At 52.5% G+C, this 18,991-nt stretch overlaps 1 protein-coding gene across 1 annotated transcript in view; it reads right to left on the reverse strand.

The window, feature by feature from the left end:
- Positions 1-5,278: 5,278 nt before the first annotated feature.
- Positions 5,279-18,991, reverse strand: part of HS3ST4 (heparan sulfate-glucosamine 3-sulfotransferase 4) — a gene marked incomplete at both ends in the record, with an annotated part of 51,494 nt that continues 37,781 nt past the window's right edge. The window contains one exon of the mRNA XM_084216616.1: positions 5,279-5,915. Coding sequence (XP_084072742.1) covers positions 5,279-5,915 — 637 coding nt within the window. The remainder of the gene's footprint in view (positions 5,916-18,991) is intronic.

Raw genomic sequence — 18,991 nt, forward strand, 5'->3', positions numbered from 1 at the left:
TAGGAAAGCTGTGGAGGATCTCTCACCTGGCCCTGGGTTTGCTGGCACTGGTGCTGAGAATGCTCCGAGCTGCACACAGGAATGGGAACAGCAGCGAGCAGCAGGGCCTGGTGTCACCATCTGCTCAGAGCCCATCTTGGGCATAGAGAAACCAAAAGGATAGTATTTGGGTTCTTGGACGAGGAGGGGCCAGCAGAACTGCCTCCTTGCCTGGCCAGAGGGCAGGCTGAGCTGTTGAGGAGCCTGGCAGAGAGGTTTCCTTGGGAGTCTTGAAGGGCACAAAATTCCTCCAGAGAACCACAGCCCTGTCAGTCTGACCTTGGTGCTGAGGAAGCTGAAGGGTCAGACCACCTTGAGTACCATCACACAGCACGTATAAGATAACCAAGGGATCAGGCCCAGTTTAGACTGGATATTAGGAAAAATTTTCTCCATGGAAAGGGCTGTCCAGCCCTGCCACAGGCTGCCCAGCAAAGTGATGAAATCACTGTCCCTGGAGGGATTCAAAAGCCACGTAGATGTGGCACTTGCGGATATTGCTTAGTGGTGGCCTCTGCAGCGCCGGGGGAATGGTCGGACTAAATGGTCTTGGAGACCTTTTCCAACCTAAACAATGCCATGATGCTGTGTAGTAAGTCATCCTTATTCAAAGGGCTCTGTTTGAAATCTGGCATCAGCAATACAGAATATGTTGCATCTTTGCTGGTACCTCTTCAATCTGGTTTGCAAGACATCCTGGAGGATGTGACCTTGGAGGCAGGCAGCATATCGAACCTGCATAATCTGAGCATCTCTGCATCAGTGGCAGCCTGTTGGGTACCGGGCAGTTAATAAATAATGAGGATGTCAAAGATGACAGCAGGAAAGCGGGAGCAGGTAGCAGCTTTGCAGCCAGCTCTCTGACAGCTACCTGGCAACCTCCCATTACGAGGCGAGCGCCAGCGTTGATCCCGGTGCAGTGTCCGGCACCGGGCAGCGGCGAGAGCTCCGCACTGGCCGGGCACTGCCGAGGGCACAGGCACTGTCCGGGGCTGTGGGCACTGCCGGGGGCTGTGGGCACTGCCGGGGGCACAGGCACTGCCCGGGGCACAGGCACTGCCCGGGGCTGTGGGCACTGCCGGGGGCACAGGCACTGCCGGGGCTGTGGGCACTGCCGAGGGCAGGGTGTGGGCACTGCCGGGGGCACAGGCACTGCCCGGGGCTGTGGGCACTGCCGGGGGCACAGGCACTGCCCGGGGCACAGGCACTGCCGGGGGCACAGGCACTGCCCGGGGCACAGGCACTGCCGGGGCTGTGGGCACTGCCGAGGGCAGGGTGCCTGCCCGGGGGCAGATCCCACCCCACACTGCAGCGGGAGGCACCGGGGCAGCAGAGGAGCGACCCAGGGCCCGCTCGGAGCAGGGATGGAGGCGATGCAGGAGACGGCTGGAGCAGCGGAAGATGCGAGTCGCTGCCCCGGGGGACAGGAGGACACCGGCGCGGTGCCGAACCGCGGCACTGCTGCTGCCGGGGCAGCTCCTCAGGACATCGGCTCCTGTTCACAGGCGTTTCCTTCAAAGGCTGAATTGCATCGCACCGACACTCAAAGATTAGGAACCTGAGGTGTAATTGATCTTTTTATGGCTTTTTAAATATCTGGTGAGAGGGGGCTGCTTTCCAAACAGCAGAATCTGCACCAAAATGATCTTGATTTGAATAAGTATTCCATCCTTGTTTGGTAAATATACCCAGTGTTAATGGTGCTTAATGGTGCCTGTAATTGGTGTCTAAAGTTATTTAAAAGTAAATTTACTAGAAAATAATTAGCAATTTTATAGTTCACTACTTCCTAATTTTGTCGATAAAAGTTTTTCTGTGGTTTTTATCAGATGACACAATAGGACCATGCTGTGAAATAACCCTTTTTCAAACAAGCAGGAAATTGTGCGCACAAAATAAGATTAAAAAATTTTCCTCCAAATTTCTTACCCTGACAGCCAGCCCTCCCTCATCCCTCTCCTTTTATTAGCCACTGATTTATCCTTAATCAGGAGCAAGTGAACTCTCCCAGGTATTGCTGGGGGATTTGTTCTTTGTGACCTTGGGAGGTGCACCCCAAACTGAGAGGTCGGTGAGGAATGCTCTCCCCCACACGAGGACTTGCAGGCAGGCCCAGGTGCTCCTGGTCCTGGTCCTGGTCCTGGTCCTGGTCCTGGTCCTGGTCCTGGTCCTGGTCCTGGTCCTGGTCCTGGTCCTCATCCTGGTCCTGGCTGCAGCAGGAGCCTTGCCCAGCCCTTTTGGCTGTGGGGCCATGGCCTGTGGGGCGAGTCACAGCAGCCAGCTGGGCTGGGGTCACGGCAGCACTGTCCTGCTGTGGCTCCTGCTCACGGGGTGTTGGTGCTGCTGGGGGCCCAAGAGAAATGGAGCCGAGAAATGCAGCTGCTACAATGATTTATTGTTTAGTGCTGGGGGTTCCAGGGTTCAGTTCAGGACAGTCACATCATTCAGGTACAGAGACACTGACGGACAGAGACGCACTGGGGAGGCAGTGATAGCACAGCAATAAGATTCAGAACAGACCCACTCTCCATTTCCAGCCTCTGAACCAGAAAGTACCAGCTTTTCCAGAACAATGAATCACTCAGTCTGTGTATAAAATTAAATATAATTTATGCTTTGCTAATTGAAACCAAATACAAAATTCAATTTCCTGTGTATTCTAATGCTGACATTTGAATAGTTTTTTTTAAAAAAAGTGTTATTAACCTGACTCTCATTTGGCAGGCCTCTCTCTGGCCAGATAGAAAATAATCCCCCCATCCAGCCCCAGCTGCAGTGGGGCACGCATGGGGCGCATTTCCAAAGAGCAAAACAAAACACCACCACCCTCCAGCCCACGGCAGTCCCCACGCCCCCAGCCCAGGGGGACTGGTGTGCCCCTGCTCCCTCCCAGCCCCGCAGCACTGGCAGCACCCCAGCTGCACCTGGGGACAGGGCTGTGGGGCTGCAGGGTGCTGTCCCACCTTGCTGAGGGGCTGGGGTCCATGGAGCAGGCACTCAGGGCAGAGGAGCAGGGTCTCCTCTCCCAGTGGGCGCCCATCAGCTCCTGCCGGGCTGGAGATGGCGTCTGGTATAAAAAATAAACCTCTGAATATATGGCAGAAATGACAGGAGTGAGTGTGGGGGCAGGGTGAGGGGCACAGCAGGCACAGAGGGTCCCCAGCCCCCCCAGGAGCCCCCAGCCCCAGAGCTGAGCCCCTCTGCCAGGCAGGCAGAGCCAGTGCCAGCGCCCAGCCCAGCCACGCACCGTGCTGGGGAGCCGTGCTCCAGAGATAGGCAGAGATTCCAGATGGGGACACTGGGCCTGCAGCCCCCTGTCCTCCATGCAGCATCTTGCACCAAATCATGGAACAACAGGATTCATCTAGGACCTGTTCTGATATTTTAATAATGTGTGAAACATCATAAGATTATTCTTATTATATACTTCCGATTTTCCTGTAGTAATTTGGGAGTTTGCGGGTTTGTGAAAACTGTGCTATGTCAGGAGCTGTTTTTAAATCCAATCAGGCTGATGGGGACTGATGTGGTGTCAGCAGGGACCTCACAGTGTCCCTCCAGCACGGGCCATGCAGTAAATGGTCCAAATGGCTTCAGCTCTTCTCATCCAGTCCAAGGCATGGGCACCCTTTCGTGGCACAGTGAGCCACACAACAGGCCCTGGAACCCTGAGCAGGGTCAGCTTGTCACCCAATGAATGCAACAGTGTTTTGATCTGATGAGCTGGAGCTGTAGGGAGTTCTTTCACCTCAACCAGAACTGAGTCCTGGTCCTCCCACAGCAACCCCTTCCTGCACCTCTGCTCCAGACCTGCACAATGCAAGGGGGCTCTCATGTGGCTGCACCCCAAGCTGGAGGCAGCCTCAGCCCTCACCAGAGCAAAGAGAGCTGCCAGCAGAATCTGAGTGCCCTGAGAAATCACCATGTGAGGGACTGTTTCAGCAGCTCTGCATTTCACCTTTGCTCCCCCTCTGCCTGGCTTCCCACAGCAGTGGAGGTGGAACTGTGCAGTTCTGTGAAAGCTCTGCTCTTGCCTGCTGGGCCCAGCAAACAGCTCTCATGACACTGGGGGATCGAGTGGGAATAGGTTTATTCTATAGTTTCTACCAGGATTTGCAAATTTGGGTGACTCGGTCATTTCCATTAGAAAGCACAGGTTTTGTGCACTGAGCAGTGCTTGCCCTGGGAATTGATTGCTCTTTTGTAATTCTGAAGTAAGATGAAGGCTGCTTCCCTGTTCTGCGACCCCAGCTGTCCACTGCAAGCAGCAGGGATTGCATTTTCAAGGTGCAAACAAACGGCAGTGCCAGGGGTCCTGACTGTCAGACCCCGTGCCAGGGCTGCCCCAGCCCTCCACCCCTCGGTCCCCACTGGCAACACTGGCTCCAAACCATGGAGCAGGGCATGGCACAGCCTGGCCAGGAGGAGCTGCGTGGGCACCACTGTGCCTTGGCAGCCTGGCTGGGCAGCGGGAGCCTGGCTCACTCCTGGGGAGCCTGGGGTGTTCTTTCAGCTTCCAGGAGGGGGGAGACCTGGGGGGATCCCAGTTCTGATCTCACTGAGCATCTCAGCAAAGAAGGAACAACTCTCTTCCAACAGTGGAGGTGCACCCATCAGTCAGAGGAGAATTGAGACCAGGTGTCTGTGGCACTTGGTAAATTCTAGTTTTAGTGCAAGAAGTAATTGAAACGTTTGGTGCAAATGAAGTTCCTGTACATAGTTCCTTTGCAGCATAACTGGCTTTATTCCTTCCACGCATGAAGACCAGTGTGCATGTGAGTACACAAGGCCTGAATTTACCAGATCTGATGCTGCTGTTTGGGCAAAACTAAAGTGCAGGGAAGGAGAAAGCAAATCTATGGGTTTGTCCCAGTGCTGGGTTTTGGGAGCCACCCTCTTGCTGTGGCAGGAGGTCTGGACCTGCCTGCCTGGCTGCAAGGGGGACACCAGCAGCGAAACATTGACACAAAGTGCCCCTCACCCTGAGGAGCTCCCCCTGCCTCCTCCTCCTCCTCCCCCCACCTGCCCCTGACCCCCAGCGCCGTGGGGAGAGCCCGAGTGCAGCCCGAGGTGACAGCCACGACAGTTCCACTGCACATGTGGGGCGGCTTCTGCTGCAGCCCTGGCAACACAAGAGCCTGTTACACACAGGGCTGAGCCTCTGGCCCCAAGAGTTTTGGGTCTCAAATGATGATTCACATCCCAAAAACAAAAAATATTTTTTCCTGATTTTGTGGTTCTACTTATCACTTTCTTCCTGCTCCCACTGGAAATCTTGGCCTGTCATTTGGTAAAACATGACATTGAAGGGTTTGTAAAACTTCCGCAGTCTGTGGATGACGTCTGGGTCTATCTTGGGGTGAGTTCGACCCTTGGACTTGCCCAAACACCGGGGAGCACTGCTGTCCTCTGGCTTCTTTAGACAGGGAAACCCCTTTGTTTTATTAAAATAAAAATGCTTCTCTGTCACAATCCTCTTGAGGCCTAAGAAGTCCTGGACCTTGGCCATTTCCCCAGCTGGGTCAGTGATGAGCCTCTCACCACTGACAAACAGGATCTGGGAGAGGGGAAAATACTGGAGCCAGTTTTCCAAGTGCAGGGCATAAATCCCAATGCGGATAGCGCTCCAGGAGGCATCAATCAGCCCCAGGGTCCGGTTCTTGAAGGCCAGCACCTCGAAGGTGGGGATCTCTGGCTTTTTGGAGAGGGTCTGGGTGTAGTCCGAGATGGCGCGGGTGACGGGGTTGCGCACCACCACGATCAGCTTGGTGTCCTTGGCCATGGAGTGGATGCGCCGCGGGGCCTCGTTGGTCACAAAGTAGCTGGGGGTCTTCTCCATGGTGATCTGCCCCTCCAGGGTCTTGGGCATGACGTTCCTGTGTAAAAGCAGAGGAGGGGTTAGCGAGGGGCCAGGCAGGTGTGATGGGACGTGCACCTGGAGCAGGCGTGATGGGACACGCAGGACGAGAGATGCTGTCACTCCTGCGTCACTCCTGCGTGACCCCCAGACTCAAGTCCTGCTGGCTTTGTTTTTTCTCAGCCCCTGGCCATGGTGGGCACCCAAAATGTAAGTCAGCCTTGGTGACACATTCTGCAGACAATTTGCCATAGGCGTGTGTAGACCAAAGCTAATTGACACTAAACCTGCACAATACCTGGCTGTTCAGAAGCCATCTGCTCCCATTTGCTCAATTAAGCCTATTCACTCCAGAGCGTGTACGGAGCACCGCAGTTCGGATTACACAGGACCTTTTTGTTATGATGACATGCTTTTAAATGTCTCAGCTAATAAAACTTAATACAGAATAAGATCCCTTGCTTCTAGTACAATAATTAAATTTATTTACTATCTTGTGTGTGAGAAAGAATGACTTTTCTTTTATCTCTAATTCACATGCTCTGTCAATAATTAATTGCTGCTGGGTTTTGAGCTTCCTGTGCAAGCACTTTTATTAGCCAAAAGGAATTTGCCTACTGGATAAATTAGCATGTAGCAAGATTTTCCTGGATAGCGTATTACCATATTGTAAAATGAAACTGCAGTGAGATAGCAGTTATGTCTAAGAAAATGAAGAGGTAAATTCTTGTCCCAGTGCCACCAGTTAAGGATTATCGTAGCCAGCCAGAGGGTTTTAAGTGATCACAGAATCACAGAATAAGCTGAATTGGAAGGGACCCACAAGATGTCCCCTGCAGGAGTGTCACAGCCTCATTCACACCTGTTGTGCTGCCAGATGGCACGGGGGCTGGAGGCTGTGCCACGGGCAGGGGCCTGCCTGCTGCCCACCCCGTGGCCCTGGCCATGGGCAGCCCCAGCCTGCCTCAGTGCCAAGGACAGGAACGGGGTGGCTGCCCTGGGGAAGCACCCACGGCTCTGGGCAGATCTCCTGTGTCAGAATGGAGGATGGCAATGCCCATGGCCTTGCAGGATTATCCCTTTGTACTGCAGCTATTTTTAGTACAAACATATGGTGAGGAAATAACGTGGATAGGCTTGAAATGGCTCTGTGAGAGCACCTTGGGCAGCGACAGCCACAGTAATGCTGATGTCAAACTGCTGGGCCCCAGGAAGACCCATTTCAAGAATAACACAGCTGAAGCCTGGAGCAGAAGGAGATGATAGGCACAGCCTGCTAGATGTGCCTGTCAGTGTCACCTCGTATTTGACTGCTAAAGGCATCATCTGGCTTTAACGCCTCTGTAATTTGTGTATTCACCGCTGGTGCCATCCAGCCCACGAGGCTTGTTCTGCTGAGAACAGGGGTGGTGAGGGGTCTCCTGCCAAGGCAAGAGTGAGGGTGGGTTTGCTGCTGCCACAGGGCTGCCAGTGCCCTCAGCATTTTGGGTGAAGCGGCTGGCGTTCCTTGGCTGCCCCTGTCCTGTTGCAGAACCTTTCCTGTTGAACAGTCCTGTCGAAGTACCAGCAATGCAGCCTGCAGGGCTGCAGCACTCCTTGTCTCAGGGTCAGCATGCTGCTGGCCAGGCTCCATTGGGAAGCCCATCCCCGTGGCATCAGGTCCCACTGGAGCTGCCTTCCCAGTGGCAAGGTGCCTGCAAGCCTGTCTTCTGTCCAGAGCACTCTGGTGCTTCATGCATGCCTTGCATCAACCACTTGAATAACAGTGACATGAAGGGAGCAAGGATTAGTCAGAATGATGTATCTTGAGGTATTTATTTCTTTAAGATAAAAAATTAAGAGAAAAATTAAGAGGGATAGGAGCACTTGGGGACTGCAGATGCTGCAGAATTACAGACCAGCTTCCTTGGGGCATCCAGTACCTGAATTTAACAGCCCTGTGGGAAGGAAGCAGCTTTTATGGCTATGCACATCACAGCAAGACCCATAGATGATCAGAGATGAGCCCTTGGGTGCCCATGGCTGTTCTGGGGGGGGTAGGGGGGAGAGGGAGGTGCAGCCACCAGCAGCGCTGCTCCATGCCCACTCTCACAGCCCATGGCTGTCAGCTGGTGGGGGAGGATAGGGAGTGACCCACCTGCAGCAAGGACAACAGCCACCACGGTGTCCACTCCCCACAGCAGCACCAGATGCCCCAGGGCTTTTGGTTTGGTTTGTATAAAACAAACACACTGGGGGTTTATAAAAGAAGCATGAACAAACATGTTAATTACAACTGCCCCTTCAGATGAGGTTCCCATAATAAACAAGAGCCAAGAAATTGCAGAGCTAATAATCTGGAAGCATTGCCACATTTAAGGACTGTGTTTAACTCCCTGCACAATAAAGACAAATAGATGGATGGGATGGCCCTGAGGAGAGAAAACGGTGAAGCAGTGATCAAGGAAAAGAGGTGGAGAAGCAGATTCAGCATTTGCTGTAGAGTTTTAAGCATAAAGCTGGAAGCCAGAGTTTGTCCTCAGGACACCCTGGCCCTGCAAAGCCCAGAACAACTATGGCTCTGGGACATACATACAGAAAGGCTTTATCCCAAACTCTGCTGTGTTTCAGAATCCCCCCACGTGCTGCCCTGCTGGGACAGGAGCCAAGCTGCACTGTGCAGGTGAAGGAGGCTTACCCTGCAGCCCTAGGGCCGGGTGCCCTGCGTGCAGCCAGCGGCACGCGATAACTGCTGCCAAACAGAGAGCAGGGCACTGCGCGGCCGGCTCCTGCTGCTGGGAATAACAAGGGTGTTAAAGCTGGAGCAGCCGAGCCTCTGGCACGGCAGGAATGCTCCTCAGAGCAGTTAACCTTCACAGAGCTGCTGCCATGTGCTCTGCCCTAATTGCGTGTGTGCAGACGGAATTCTAACCAGCTCTGTGTGCTCAGGCAGAGCAGCGCTCCGCATCGCTCCCCTGCAGCGGCTGCTGCAGAGCAGTTTGCAGCATGGGGCTAGGGCTTTGCTCCCTCTGGAACACATTTTGGCTTTCCCTGCAGTGTTCGTGTCCCTTTTGAGGCCAGTCTGGCTGCTGAAGATGCACGGCCAGGGAACGACTGCACCTGACAAGTGTTGGAACGGGACATGTCTACTCATGGCTCTGCCACTGGTGTCTCCCCACCTGCACCTCTTCTCTCTTCATCACTGCTCACCTGAAAAAGGGGAGCAGTGACAGCAATCCACTGGCAGGAGCTCTGCTGACACGGGCATGAACAAACCCTCTGCTCCCTCACGGGACGGGCGTCATCCCCTTGTGCTGTTGGTGCAGCATCACTACACTGTGCAATGCCAAAACTAAGCTGTCATGCTGGCCTTGCACCCAGGAATTACCTCGTCCTCCAAGCAGATGATCCAATCTATATTATTGAGCATTTGCTTGGGCTTTGGATATTTCTCTCCTTTCCTATTCATTCCCCAGTGCTCCTCAGAGGCTGAGGAGGGGCAGAGTGCTCTGTGCACCCCCGGCCCCCCTGAGCTGCCCAGGGGCTTGCTGCTCTCACTCCAGGTTTTTGCCCTGTGCACAGAAGGCCCCCAACCAGGGCGGGCGGCAGGCAGGACAGCTGGCTCCTCATTGGGAAAATGTGCTCTAGTAATTGCTCCTAACTGCTGGTTTCAAACAAGCTCTTTATTTTCAAAGGATACATTTTATAAATTTGCGAATTTGCATGTTGCCAAAATCCCCTTGTGGTTTATTTAAATCCAGATTATCTTGTTTATTCCTTCAGTCACAGCTGTCATTTATCTCTGTGTAGGCAGCTTGTTCACCATGTTGCAGGTTTCCTGCAATCCCACTCAAAAGGAGTCTTTGTTAACTGTATTTTCATGTTCTCAACAAGAGAAAAAACTTCATAGCAACTCCCAGGGCTTGGAGAATCACAGAGGAGGACAAGGATTTGCACAGCTGCCATGGAAAGAGGAAATGGCCAGGTGCTGCAAGTGTCACCTGCCCACAGAGCTCTTCTCTGCTGCTCCTTGGGGTGGAGCAAACAGCTGCTTTTGTCTTCTGAAAAGACAAACATGAATCCTTTTTCTTTTTATTATTAACACATTCTGGTATAATTGCTTGAGCTGTCAGCTGTGACCTGCCAGTAATTCAGCAGGCGTGGGACTTTCAAGGGGAGAGCAGCATTGCAACTGAGCCCGCAGTAAGCATTAAAAGCAGAACCCATTTGCTATAAGCCCCCGAGTCAAATCTCTTGTTGAATTTGTTCAAACATAAATTTACAGCTGAATTTACATAGGTTTAATGTTTTATAATCTTTTCAGTCTGTGAATCTATATTCAAGAGTGAGTGCATTAGCTCAGAAATATTGTGCTTAACGCTGAAAATAATTTTAATCTCTCCAAAGTCCAATCCTTTGCACATCACTAAACCTCAGAAGCCAATCCCTTCTAATAAGAGACACAAAACTTGCATCTGTCGCTGCCTAATAGATTCACATTGCTCTAATTCAAACAGCTCACATATGTCTAAACACAAATTATAAAGCCCTTTCAGAGAAGTGGGTGCCAGTTCAGACTGGGGGCCAAAGGAATACAAACTACCCCCAGGAGACTCACTGGAAGAGTTTAATGGTTAGGAATCTGGTGGCTGGGAGAAGGGGGTGAGCCACCACTCTCTGTGACTTGCATTCTGCTTTTGCAGGGCTTGTAACCCCAAATTAGTGGCTGCCGGTACCACTGGTTTCCCTCTCCAAAACAAGGAGCTTTCCCTCTTCCCAGAGTTTCCAAAGCCATTCACTGTCCCTGCAGAACACTCTTGTGAGGGGCAGTTTGGGGTTGCAAGGACATGTCCTTGCTCTGTGCCAGCCATGTCCCTGCTGAGTTTCCCCCCAGGCCGTGCAGGATGTGGGAGCCCAGCATGCTATAGCCGGGGTGGGAGCAGCCCCGGACCCCAGTTCAGCCAGGGAACACGGAGCAGCTGGGGCTTGGGAGTGTCCCAGGGTCCCTCAGCAGGGCCAGCCCTTCTCCCAGTGCGTCCAGGGCTGCCTGGAGCCGTCCGTCCGTCCGTCCGTCCGTCCGCAGCAGGGCCGCATGGAGTGCGGTCCCGGGTTGCCATACCAACGCAGGTGCTAAGGCGTGTTGACTAGCTGGGAGCTGAGCTGATCAGAGAATGGCAGCTTGGGGTTGCCATGGCAACCGAGATGCCAAATTGGAATCCGTGTCAATAGCAAAGGTATCCGGGAGGCGGCAGGCGCGCAGGGGGCAGCGCCTGGCGGGGCATCCCCCTGCACCGGCTGCCGTGCCGGCTGCTCCTGCCCGCTCGGGCGGCTGGGGACCCCACGGCAGCTCGGCTGCATCTCAGCCAGCGCCCCCAGGACCTCCATCCCGTGGGGCACCGCTGCCTGCTCCCTCCCTCCCTGTGCCCTGTCCGCCGTCCTGTGCGGAGGGGTCGGGGCTGCCCCCGCGGCAATCCGCCAGGGCTCGGCTCCGCAGCGGGCGCTCGGTGCCTGCAGGGAGGCTGCACCGCTGCAGCCGCACCCCCAGGCCCTGAGGAAAGCGCCTTCGGAGCACAGCCGACTTCTAATGTGATTTTTCACAATATCGCCTAGTCTAGAGTCCAACAATCCCAATGAAAGGGCTTCTGTGTCTCCACAAAATGCAAAATCTTTAACGACTCATTGGCATGTGCTTAAGTTGGCCTGGATAAGAAGTTACTCCTGAGAACCTGCTATTGATTCTGTCAAGGATTCAAAGGTTTTATAGGTATCGCTCAAGATCTCTTTAGTACTCGTACCTTCTTAATGGCTCTCATCACCAATGGAACTGGAAACATCCCCCAGCACCCTGGGAACAGCTGTCTCTGCGCCAGGAGTCGGAGCCACGCTGCTGCCCAGGAGTGTGGCTGCCCTCCAGATGGCCGGGCAAGCCTCCTTGGCAACCTGAGAGGCTCCTCCGGGGTCTTGTAGAAGATGGGGCAGATACCGGGGTTGGGAAAGGGGCAGGGGGGGCAAACTGCGCCCAGGAAGTCTCCTCTCCACCTACCACTATGCAACAAAATCAGTGGGCAGGTGGCTGAATAGCAGACAAAAATATAAATACGCTCTGATTTCACTGGGACCATCTGGCTCAGGCATGATAGGTGGGTAGGAATGCTATAATCATGGAGCAGAGTACTAAGCTGATCCATTAAAGTCTTTTAGCAGAAGCAACTATGGTACCTATATTAATCTGGCAATGCTTTGTGAACAGACATCACAAGGTTAGATCCATTCAGCTGCAATTAAAACCAGCCCTCACTGATCAGGCTAGCTGGGAGAGCTGCTGCAGCATTGTGCTCCCCAAGGCTCTCATGAGTATAGGCTATTGATACATGTGCAATGTAATCTGAAATTATCAACCTAATGCTAAAGCTTGCTTTCTTCTGTTCTTTCCTCAAGTGGAACTCCTCTGGGACATGGCTGATGCCTTGTGCCCAAATCCTTTGCCTGCACAGATCTCACACAAATTGGATAGGCTCAGGTTAGTGCTTGGGGTTCCTGATGGGGAAGTGCCTGACATTGTTTGACCAGAGATAAATTTGGCCCAATCTCTCCAATTTTAGTGCAAGATTTATTGTTGGTCAGCGGTCAGCCATGGAACAGGTTGTGAAAAAGGTTGGAAATGCATATTTCTAGCCCCTCTGGTGTCAAAATTATTTTGGCAAAGTCTCACTACCATTCCCTACAGAAGGCCATGGTCCTATTCACTGGGAATCTCTTATCATCGTCTGCTGGATTTAGTTACTGTATTAGTCGTAGTTACAGCAAAGCACTGGAATGAGGACTCAAGGGCAGGCAGGGGTGAGGCCTGCCTCCTCTTACTGAGGATGTTCAAGTCCAGCTAGCCTGCTCCAGCCCAGATTTCCCTTCAACACAGGGTTTTAAGCCCTCTCAGTGCCAGCTCACTCACTTTCCACTGGTTCTTCTTGCCCCATGCCAGTGCTCGGCTTTGGGGCAGAGCTACATGAAATGCTGATGCACATGCAATATCTGCAGGACAGAAACCTCACTGAAACATGCAGTCCAGTGCCCCTTGCTGGCAGCAGCCACCCCACACATTCCCTTCCCACCCCCTTGGGATTCCCAGCTGGGAGATCAATACCAGCACGCAGCAGGACGAGCCCCCAGCGCTGCCGTGTTCCTCCTGCCCCAAGCAGAGCACCAGGAGCCCACACGGACACCCGTGCAGGAGGGCTCCCACCCAGCCCAGCCCTGACAAATGATGCCCGTGGGAGTTTCGAGACTGTCAATAACAGATGCTGTTGGCATTGCAGCCTGCAGTACCTGGAGCAGCCAGCTGGATGTGGGAAAGCTACAACCCACGGGGAGAGCTCTGTGCACACCGTGCAGCTGACACCTAACACTGATCAGACTCAACTGGGCAGTCAAATCACTCCAGTTTCCCAAAGATGGGATGGGATGGGCCCTTACAAAGAAGACCAGGGAAGTAAAATATTAAAATATAGTGGTTTGGAGCTGCATATCCTGAGGAGTCCTTTTTCATCTTCTGGGAAATTTAATTCTACCAGGAAAAACACCCTGGTGATAATGGCTGCCTAAGTGAAAGCACCACAGCTGTATCATACTAAAAGCTTTTCAGGGAAAAGAGTAAATAAATTCTATTCTTCAGATGTATCTGGATGTTATCCTAACGCAGTGCCAGAGTAATAGGTAAGCCATCAACAGCTAAAAGGCTGGGAATTGTTATGGAGGAGCAATGCTGCCAAAGAGGCTGAAAACAGCAGTAATCGTTCACACCCTGTGCTGAGCTCCAGCACCGCTGGCAGCCGGGGATGGGAGAGGCACTCCTGCCCTCCTTCCAGAGGGACCAGCATAAAAAGGCTGGACACAAAACCATCATTAAAGCTGTCAGAGGAGCCCCGGGCAGGTCAGAGGTGATGGCCAGGAGCATGACCCTCTGCACCTCCACACCTGCATTTTCCTGTTCCTTTTCTAGCTGTCAATGAGATGGATCCATGCAAGCCATCAGTGCTGCAGGCAGAGCAGCTGAAGGGGCAGGTGGGCAGGTCACGGGCTCTCAGCAGTTGCTGGAGCTAGCAAAGCCAGCTCCAAATCCCTCCACAGAGACACCGAGTGGTGAGGTCTTCCCAACGGCATTAGCCTCTCAGCTGTCCAAATCACAACATCCCACTTTTTAATCTACAGAGGACCAGTGTTTGCATCCAGCTTCCGGAGCCCAGCAGATGCCCTGGGCAGAGCCCCAGTGCTCCCCTTCCTATTGCAGGCAGCAATGCACACCAGTGCCCCAGCCCCTTCTCTGCCTCCTCGCCATGCAAGTGGGAAACACGTCAGTTCCAGCATCAGACAAATCCTGCAGTGGCCAAGGCATCTCCCAAAACAACTGCCAAGGACTACACAGATCCAAGACTTGTCCGTTCCCACCCCAGAGCTCCTGCCCCTGGAGGGAGCGATGCCAGCCAGGCTGCTGAGGGCACACTTATTTATTATTTGCTTCTGTTGATTATTTTTGGGTTTAAGTTCATTTATTATGTATGCAAGAATGGTAATACACTGGCATCTGAATGTCTTTTAGGCATACAATATCCTTATTATTCAAAGTGGTTTTTCCTCCATAATTGAATGGTTTACCTTATTATTACACTATGTTAATGACCCAGCATTTCCATTTTTCTATAGGATGCTTAATTGTAAGCAAAGTGCAATCAGAATCAGAGATGCCATCTGTAATTGACAGCATCATAATAACAGCCAGAATTGCAGGAATGAGGTACCAAAATAAGTAACAGTGGAGAGAAAGCTGCCCTGAAACCCCTCAGGAAGCTGATCTGGGCTGGGACAGAGCTCGCCCACACAGGATCCTCTCCCCAAACTCTGACAGTTTGGGCATTAACAGAGATAGAGCGCTATTGATATCAGTTTGTACATTTAATCAGTTTTTTTGCAGTTTTCAGCGAGATGTGAACTACATCCCTGTCCAAGGCATTTGGTTCAAATCAGCTGAGACAGAGAATAATCAAGATTTATGATTCTCATTCTGACTCGGATCACACAGTCAGTGCAAACGGTACTGCAGAGCTTCCTCCCTGAGCCCCAGTGACATCCTCTGCTGGCCCTCACACAGTGATTTAACGTCCATCCCAGGGACTGTCACAATGCCCCTGCAGCTCCAGATAATGGTGACTCCAGGTTCTCTCTACTGTCCCCAGGGGTGGCACTTGAGGGGCACCGCAACCCAGTTTGGGGCTGGTTGGCAGGAATCAGTAAACCAGCACTTTGCAAAATAAAAGGGGATTCATCTTGCTGTGCCTCCCAGCACAGCCTGGAGCAGCCTGGAGCAGGAGCAGCCTGTGGCATGTCTGACCTCTCTTACCCAGAGCATCCCTGCTGAGGAAGCACACCATGGGCTCCCACAGGTGAATCATACCTATCCCTGCAAGAGTCGGGGGCCCAGGAGCAAAGTGAGCACTGCAACTGCACAGGAAGGGCCAGGGATAGCTCAGGGGGCAGCTCCCAGCAGCAGCAAGGGCTGTCAGCACATCCTACAGGCACTTCCATTTCCAGGGGCTCAGCAGCAGCCAGGGAGCCAGAGCTCTCCAAGAGCTCAGCTGGGAAGTGAATGTTTAGATAAAAATTAAATGATCCAAAACCAACTCTAATAAAACCAGCCAGGTGATGGGAACAGAGCAATGGTGAGGCAATTTTCAAGTCATTTTGAAGGCAGCCGTGCTGTGTGTTGCTGGCTGGCCAGGGTGTGTTGTCGCTGGCTCCTGGGATGCTCTGGTGGGCTCCTGCCCAGACATCTGCTCCCATCAGTAGAGGATGGACGTGAGCCCAGGCCAGGCAGCCCGGCCACAACCGCGGAGGAGGGTCCTGGCACATCCCCACTGCCCGGCAGACCTGGGAGTTCCCCCTCTGGGCAGCACAGCCCCACATCTCAGCCCATAACCCCAGGTCACAGCTCTCCAGCCTGTGTCCATGGGAAGAGAGTGTTGTGGTCCTGCTGCTCCACGCAGGAATGGGGCCATGGGAGCTCCATCTGGCAGAGGGCTGGGACAGGCAGCACAGGCTCCTCTGCCTCCTGCCCTGCTCACAGTGAGGGCAGGAGCACCAAGGCAGGAGGGCTGCCCTGCTGGTCCTGCTGCCTACACAGGGGCCCAGCTGCATTCTGTCTCAGCAGGGTTTGCTCAGCCACCTTTCCCCACACGCTGTGTGCAGCAGCACTCAGGGTTAGCCGGGGCTCTCTGTTAATTCACACATGTAGTGTAACATCCAAGTGAGTAAAAAAGCAGCTGATGCCACTCCAGTCAATAGAGTAAACAATTCCTGGTTTGGATAAACAGAATTACTAGTGTTGAAGAGCTCTGGGCAGCACTGCACAGTCTGATTAGTGTAAATGCTAAACACAAACCAATTAACACTCTCTAAGTCTGCTTATCTCATGTCACTTAGTGCTAAAATAAAGGCTAACACTAAACACACACATTGATTTAGCCATTAAATCTAGCATCACTCAAAACAGCTCATTATATCACCGAGAAACAAATAAAGTCACCTGAATTTTCAGAAGATGCTGTATTATGAACAATGACTCAATTGCTCCATCCTGCACTAGGGAGTCACTGTTCATAGTCAGAAGAGACTGATACAGCTTCACCCACAAACCAAGGCTGGGCCACAAGCAGAGGTGACAGGTGACATCCCTGCAGCCCCTGAGGCAGTGCTGCTGTGGAAGCCCCTGGGGCTGGCCTGGTGCTGTGCCACCAGCTGCAGTGCCCGGGCACAAACATCACCACCACTAACAACAATTGCTTGGCCAGTGCCAGCCATGAATCCCAGGCATCCTTCAGCTCTGCTAAGGAAGAGGAAAGACTCCCCACGATCCCAGCAGACCCCACCAGATGCCAATGCCATTTTCAAGAGCAAAACCAGCACTGATATAACATCCACCTTAGTCCCTGAAGAACAAAAGCTACTTTGGGTTTGATATGGGCTTTATTTGGGCTTTTCTTCAATTAGAAATTATTGAAAGCTGGTATGAAGGAAGCTGATGATAGGAATAGCCTGTCTGGGGGTATCCTGCCCTAACAAGCACTGCTAGCAGGCAGGGAAGGGTGTGTGGATGTTAGCAGGCAGTGTGAGATGTTTACATTCCTAATTACAAGGGCTAATTCTTCGCTTTGGCCAGGTATCCCTTCTGCAGACAAGGTTAATGGGATGTGAGAGACCACAGCTGCCACAGCACCAAGTGAGGAGGACAGGCAGGAGACAGCAGCATTAATCAGCAAGGAGCCATGCAAAAATGGTTATCTCAAGCTGTTTGGAGGCACAGAGTAAAAATAAATCTCCCTGAGTTTAATATTCTGCCAGTCAGCTCCTTTTTGTAGGTGGAATCTATTAAAAATTATCTTTCTGCTAAAATGCTAAAGTGTTTCTGACATTTAACAGCTTGCTTCGAGCAAAAAGGTGCAATAAATACATAGGAGAGCTAATTGGCACCAGAACAGCCAACATCCACCCAGCACGAGCAAGCAGTGCTGTGTCAGCCCCTGAGGCCTCTGGCAGACCCCAGCATCTCCCCTGAGAAGGGTGCCCCTGCTCCCATGTGCCCTACTCACCTGGGGGAGCTGGGGAGGTTCCCACCATGATCCAGCACCTGCAGATGGAGCGGCTGGAGCCGAGGGTCTGGGGGACACCTGCTGCAATCTGGTCCTACCCAAGTCTCCACTTCGAGGTACTTGGTTGCTGCAAGATGCAGAAGGAGCTGTTTGGCAATGTGGTCTCAATAAAAATTAATGCTTTAACAAGAAGCCAAATAGCTACAGCTAATGTTCTTCTGAATGAGATCTAAATTTTATTCATAAGCATCAGTGTCAGGACTAAAATAACAGTTTTATGGACACTATGAGCATAAACAGCTCTGCTGATTCAAAAACAGAAACTGCATTTCTGAATGAATCAACGTGTTCATTTGGAACAAAAGCACTGTTCCAAACACATGCCTCAAATAAAAGAGAAAGCCAGAGAGTGTTCTCCTGGTGAGTCTGCTTCCAAGGAATGCACTGCAGAGGGGAAGGGAGATGAGGGAACGGTGATTGGGAATGTGCTAAGGAGAAGGAGCAGGGCACACTCAGGGACTCCTGGGACTGGCTGGAGGTGGGGTGGGATGGTGTTTCCACCTCATCTGCATGTGGAAAAGAATCACAGGTGAGAAAGAAGAGTGCTACACTCCTGCAGAAATCCCTGCTCAGCTCCAGCATTCAGGACTGGATGGCTCTGGCAAATGGTTGAAATGGCCTTTGTTTATTTGAGGTCAATGCCTCGGAAAAGGGCAAGAGCCATACGGCTAACAAGTAATTGATAAGAGATTTTTAGAAAAGTGCCTCTTGGAGAGTGGGCTCAGGCAGATAGAAATCAGGTAGCCCATGTGTGGCATGCATGTGTGGGCAGGGGGACGGCCACGCTGGCCAGAGACTCCAGAGCATGGCTGAAATGGGGGTGGAAACACATTGTATATTCAGGGAGGAGTTTGTTGTCAGGCTGCTAGTGGAGCCTCTGGACAATTTGTTTACTCTACAAAGCCAATTAAGGGTCATGTAAGAGGGATGCACCAGCTTCAGCATCCCCATTCCCACACTCCTTCTGCAAATGGGAGCAGGACCAAGAGGACTGAGCACGTCCAGTCAGCACTGAAACATCCCAGTATCATGATCCTTGCCCAGGCTCCTGAGATGAGGCAAGCCCAGTCCCCTGCACTGGGCAGCCCCCACTCTCCCAACAATCCTGTGAGCTCGGGTTCTGCAGGGAGTCTCTGTGTGGGAGAGCCTGGCTTTGCTGCTGCAGTGCTTCCCATAACTGGGGCAATATATCTGTGGCCACAAATGAAAGATCAATATTTATTTAACAGACACACTACCCTTTAGAGGCCCCTAATTGTAAATTAATCATCATTAACTGGCAGTAATTGAACACGCTGAAAGCTGTGATCGCAGCTATCCCCCACAGCAGGGTTTGGCTCCAGCAGAGGGGAGTGGGATGGAGCTAAGAGCTGGCAGGGGGACCCACAGTGGGCCCTGCAGGGGTGCGCAGGGACTGCTG

This window comes from Fringilla coelebs (genome assembly GCF_963513975.1).
Source record: "Fringilla coelebs genome assembly, chromosome: 16".
NCBI classification, from domain to species: Eukaryota; Metazoa; Chordata; class Aves; order Passeriformes; family Fringillidae; genus Fringilla; species Fringilla coelebs.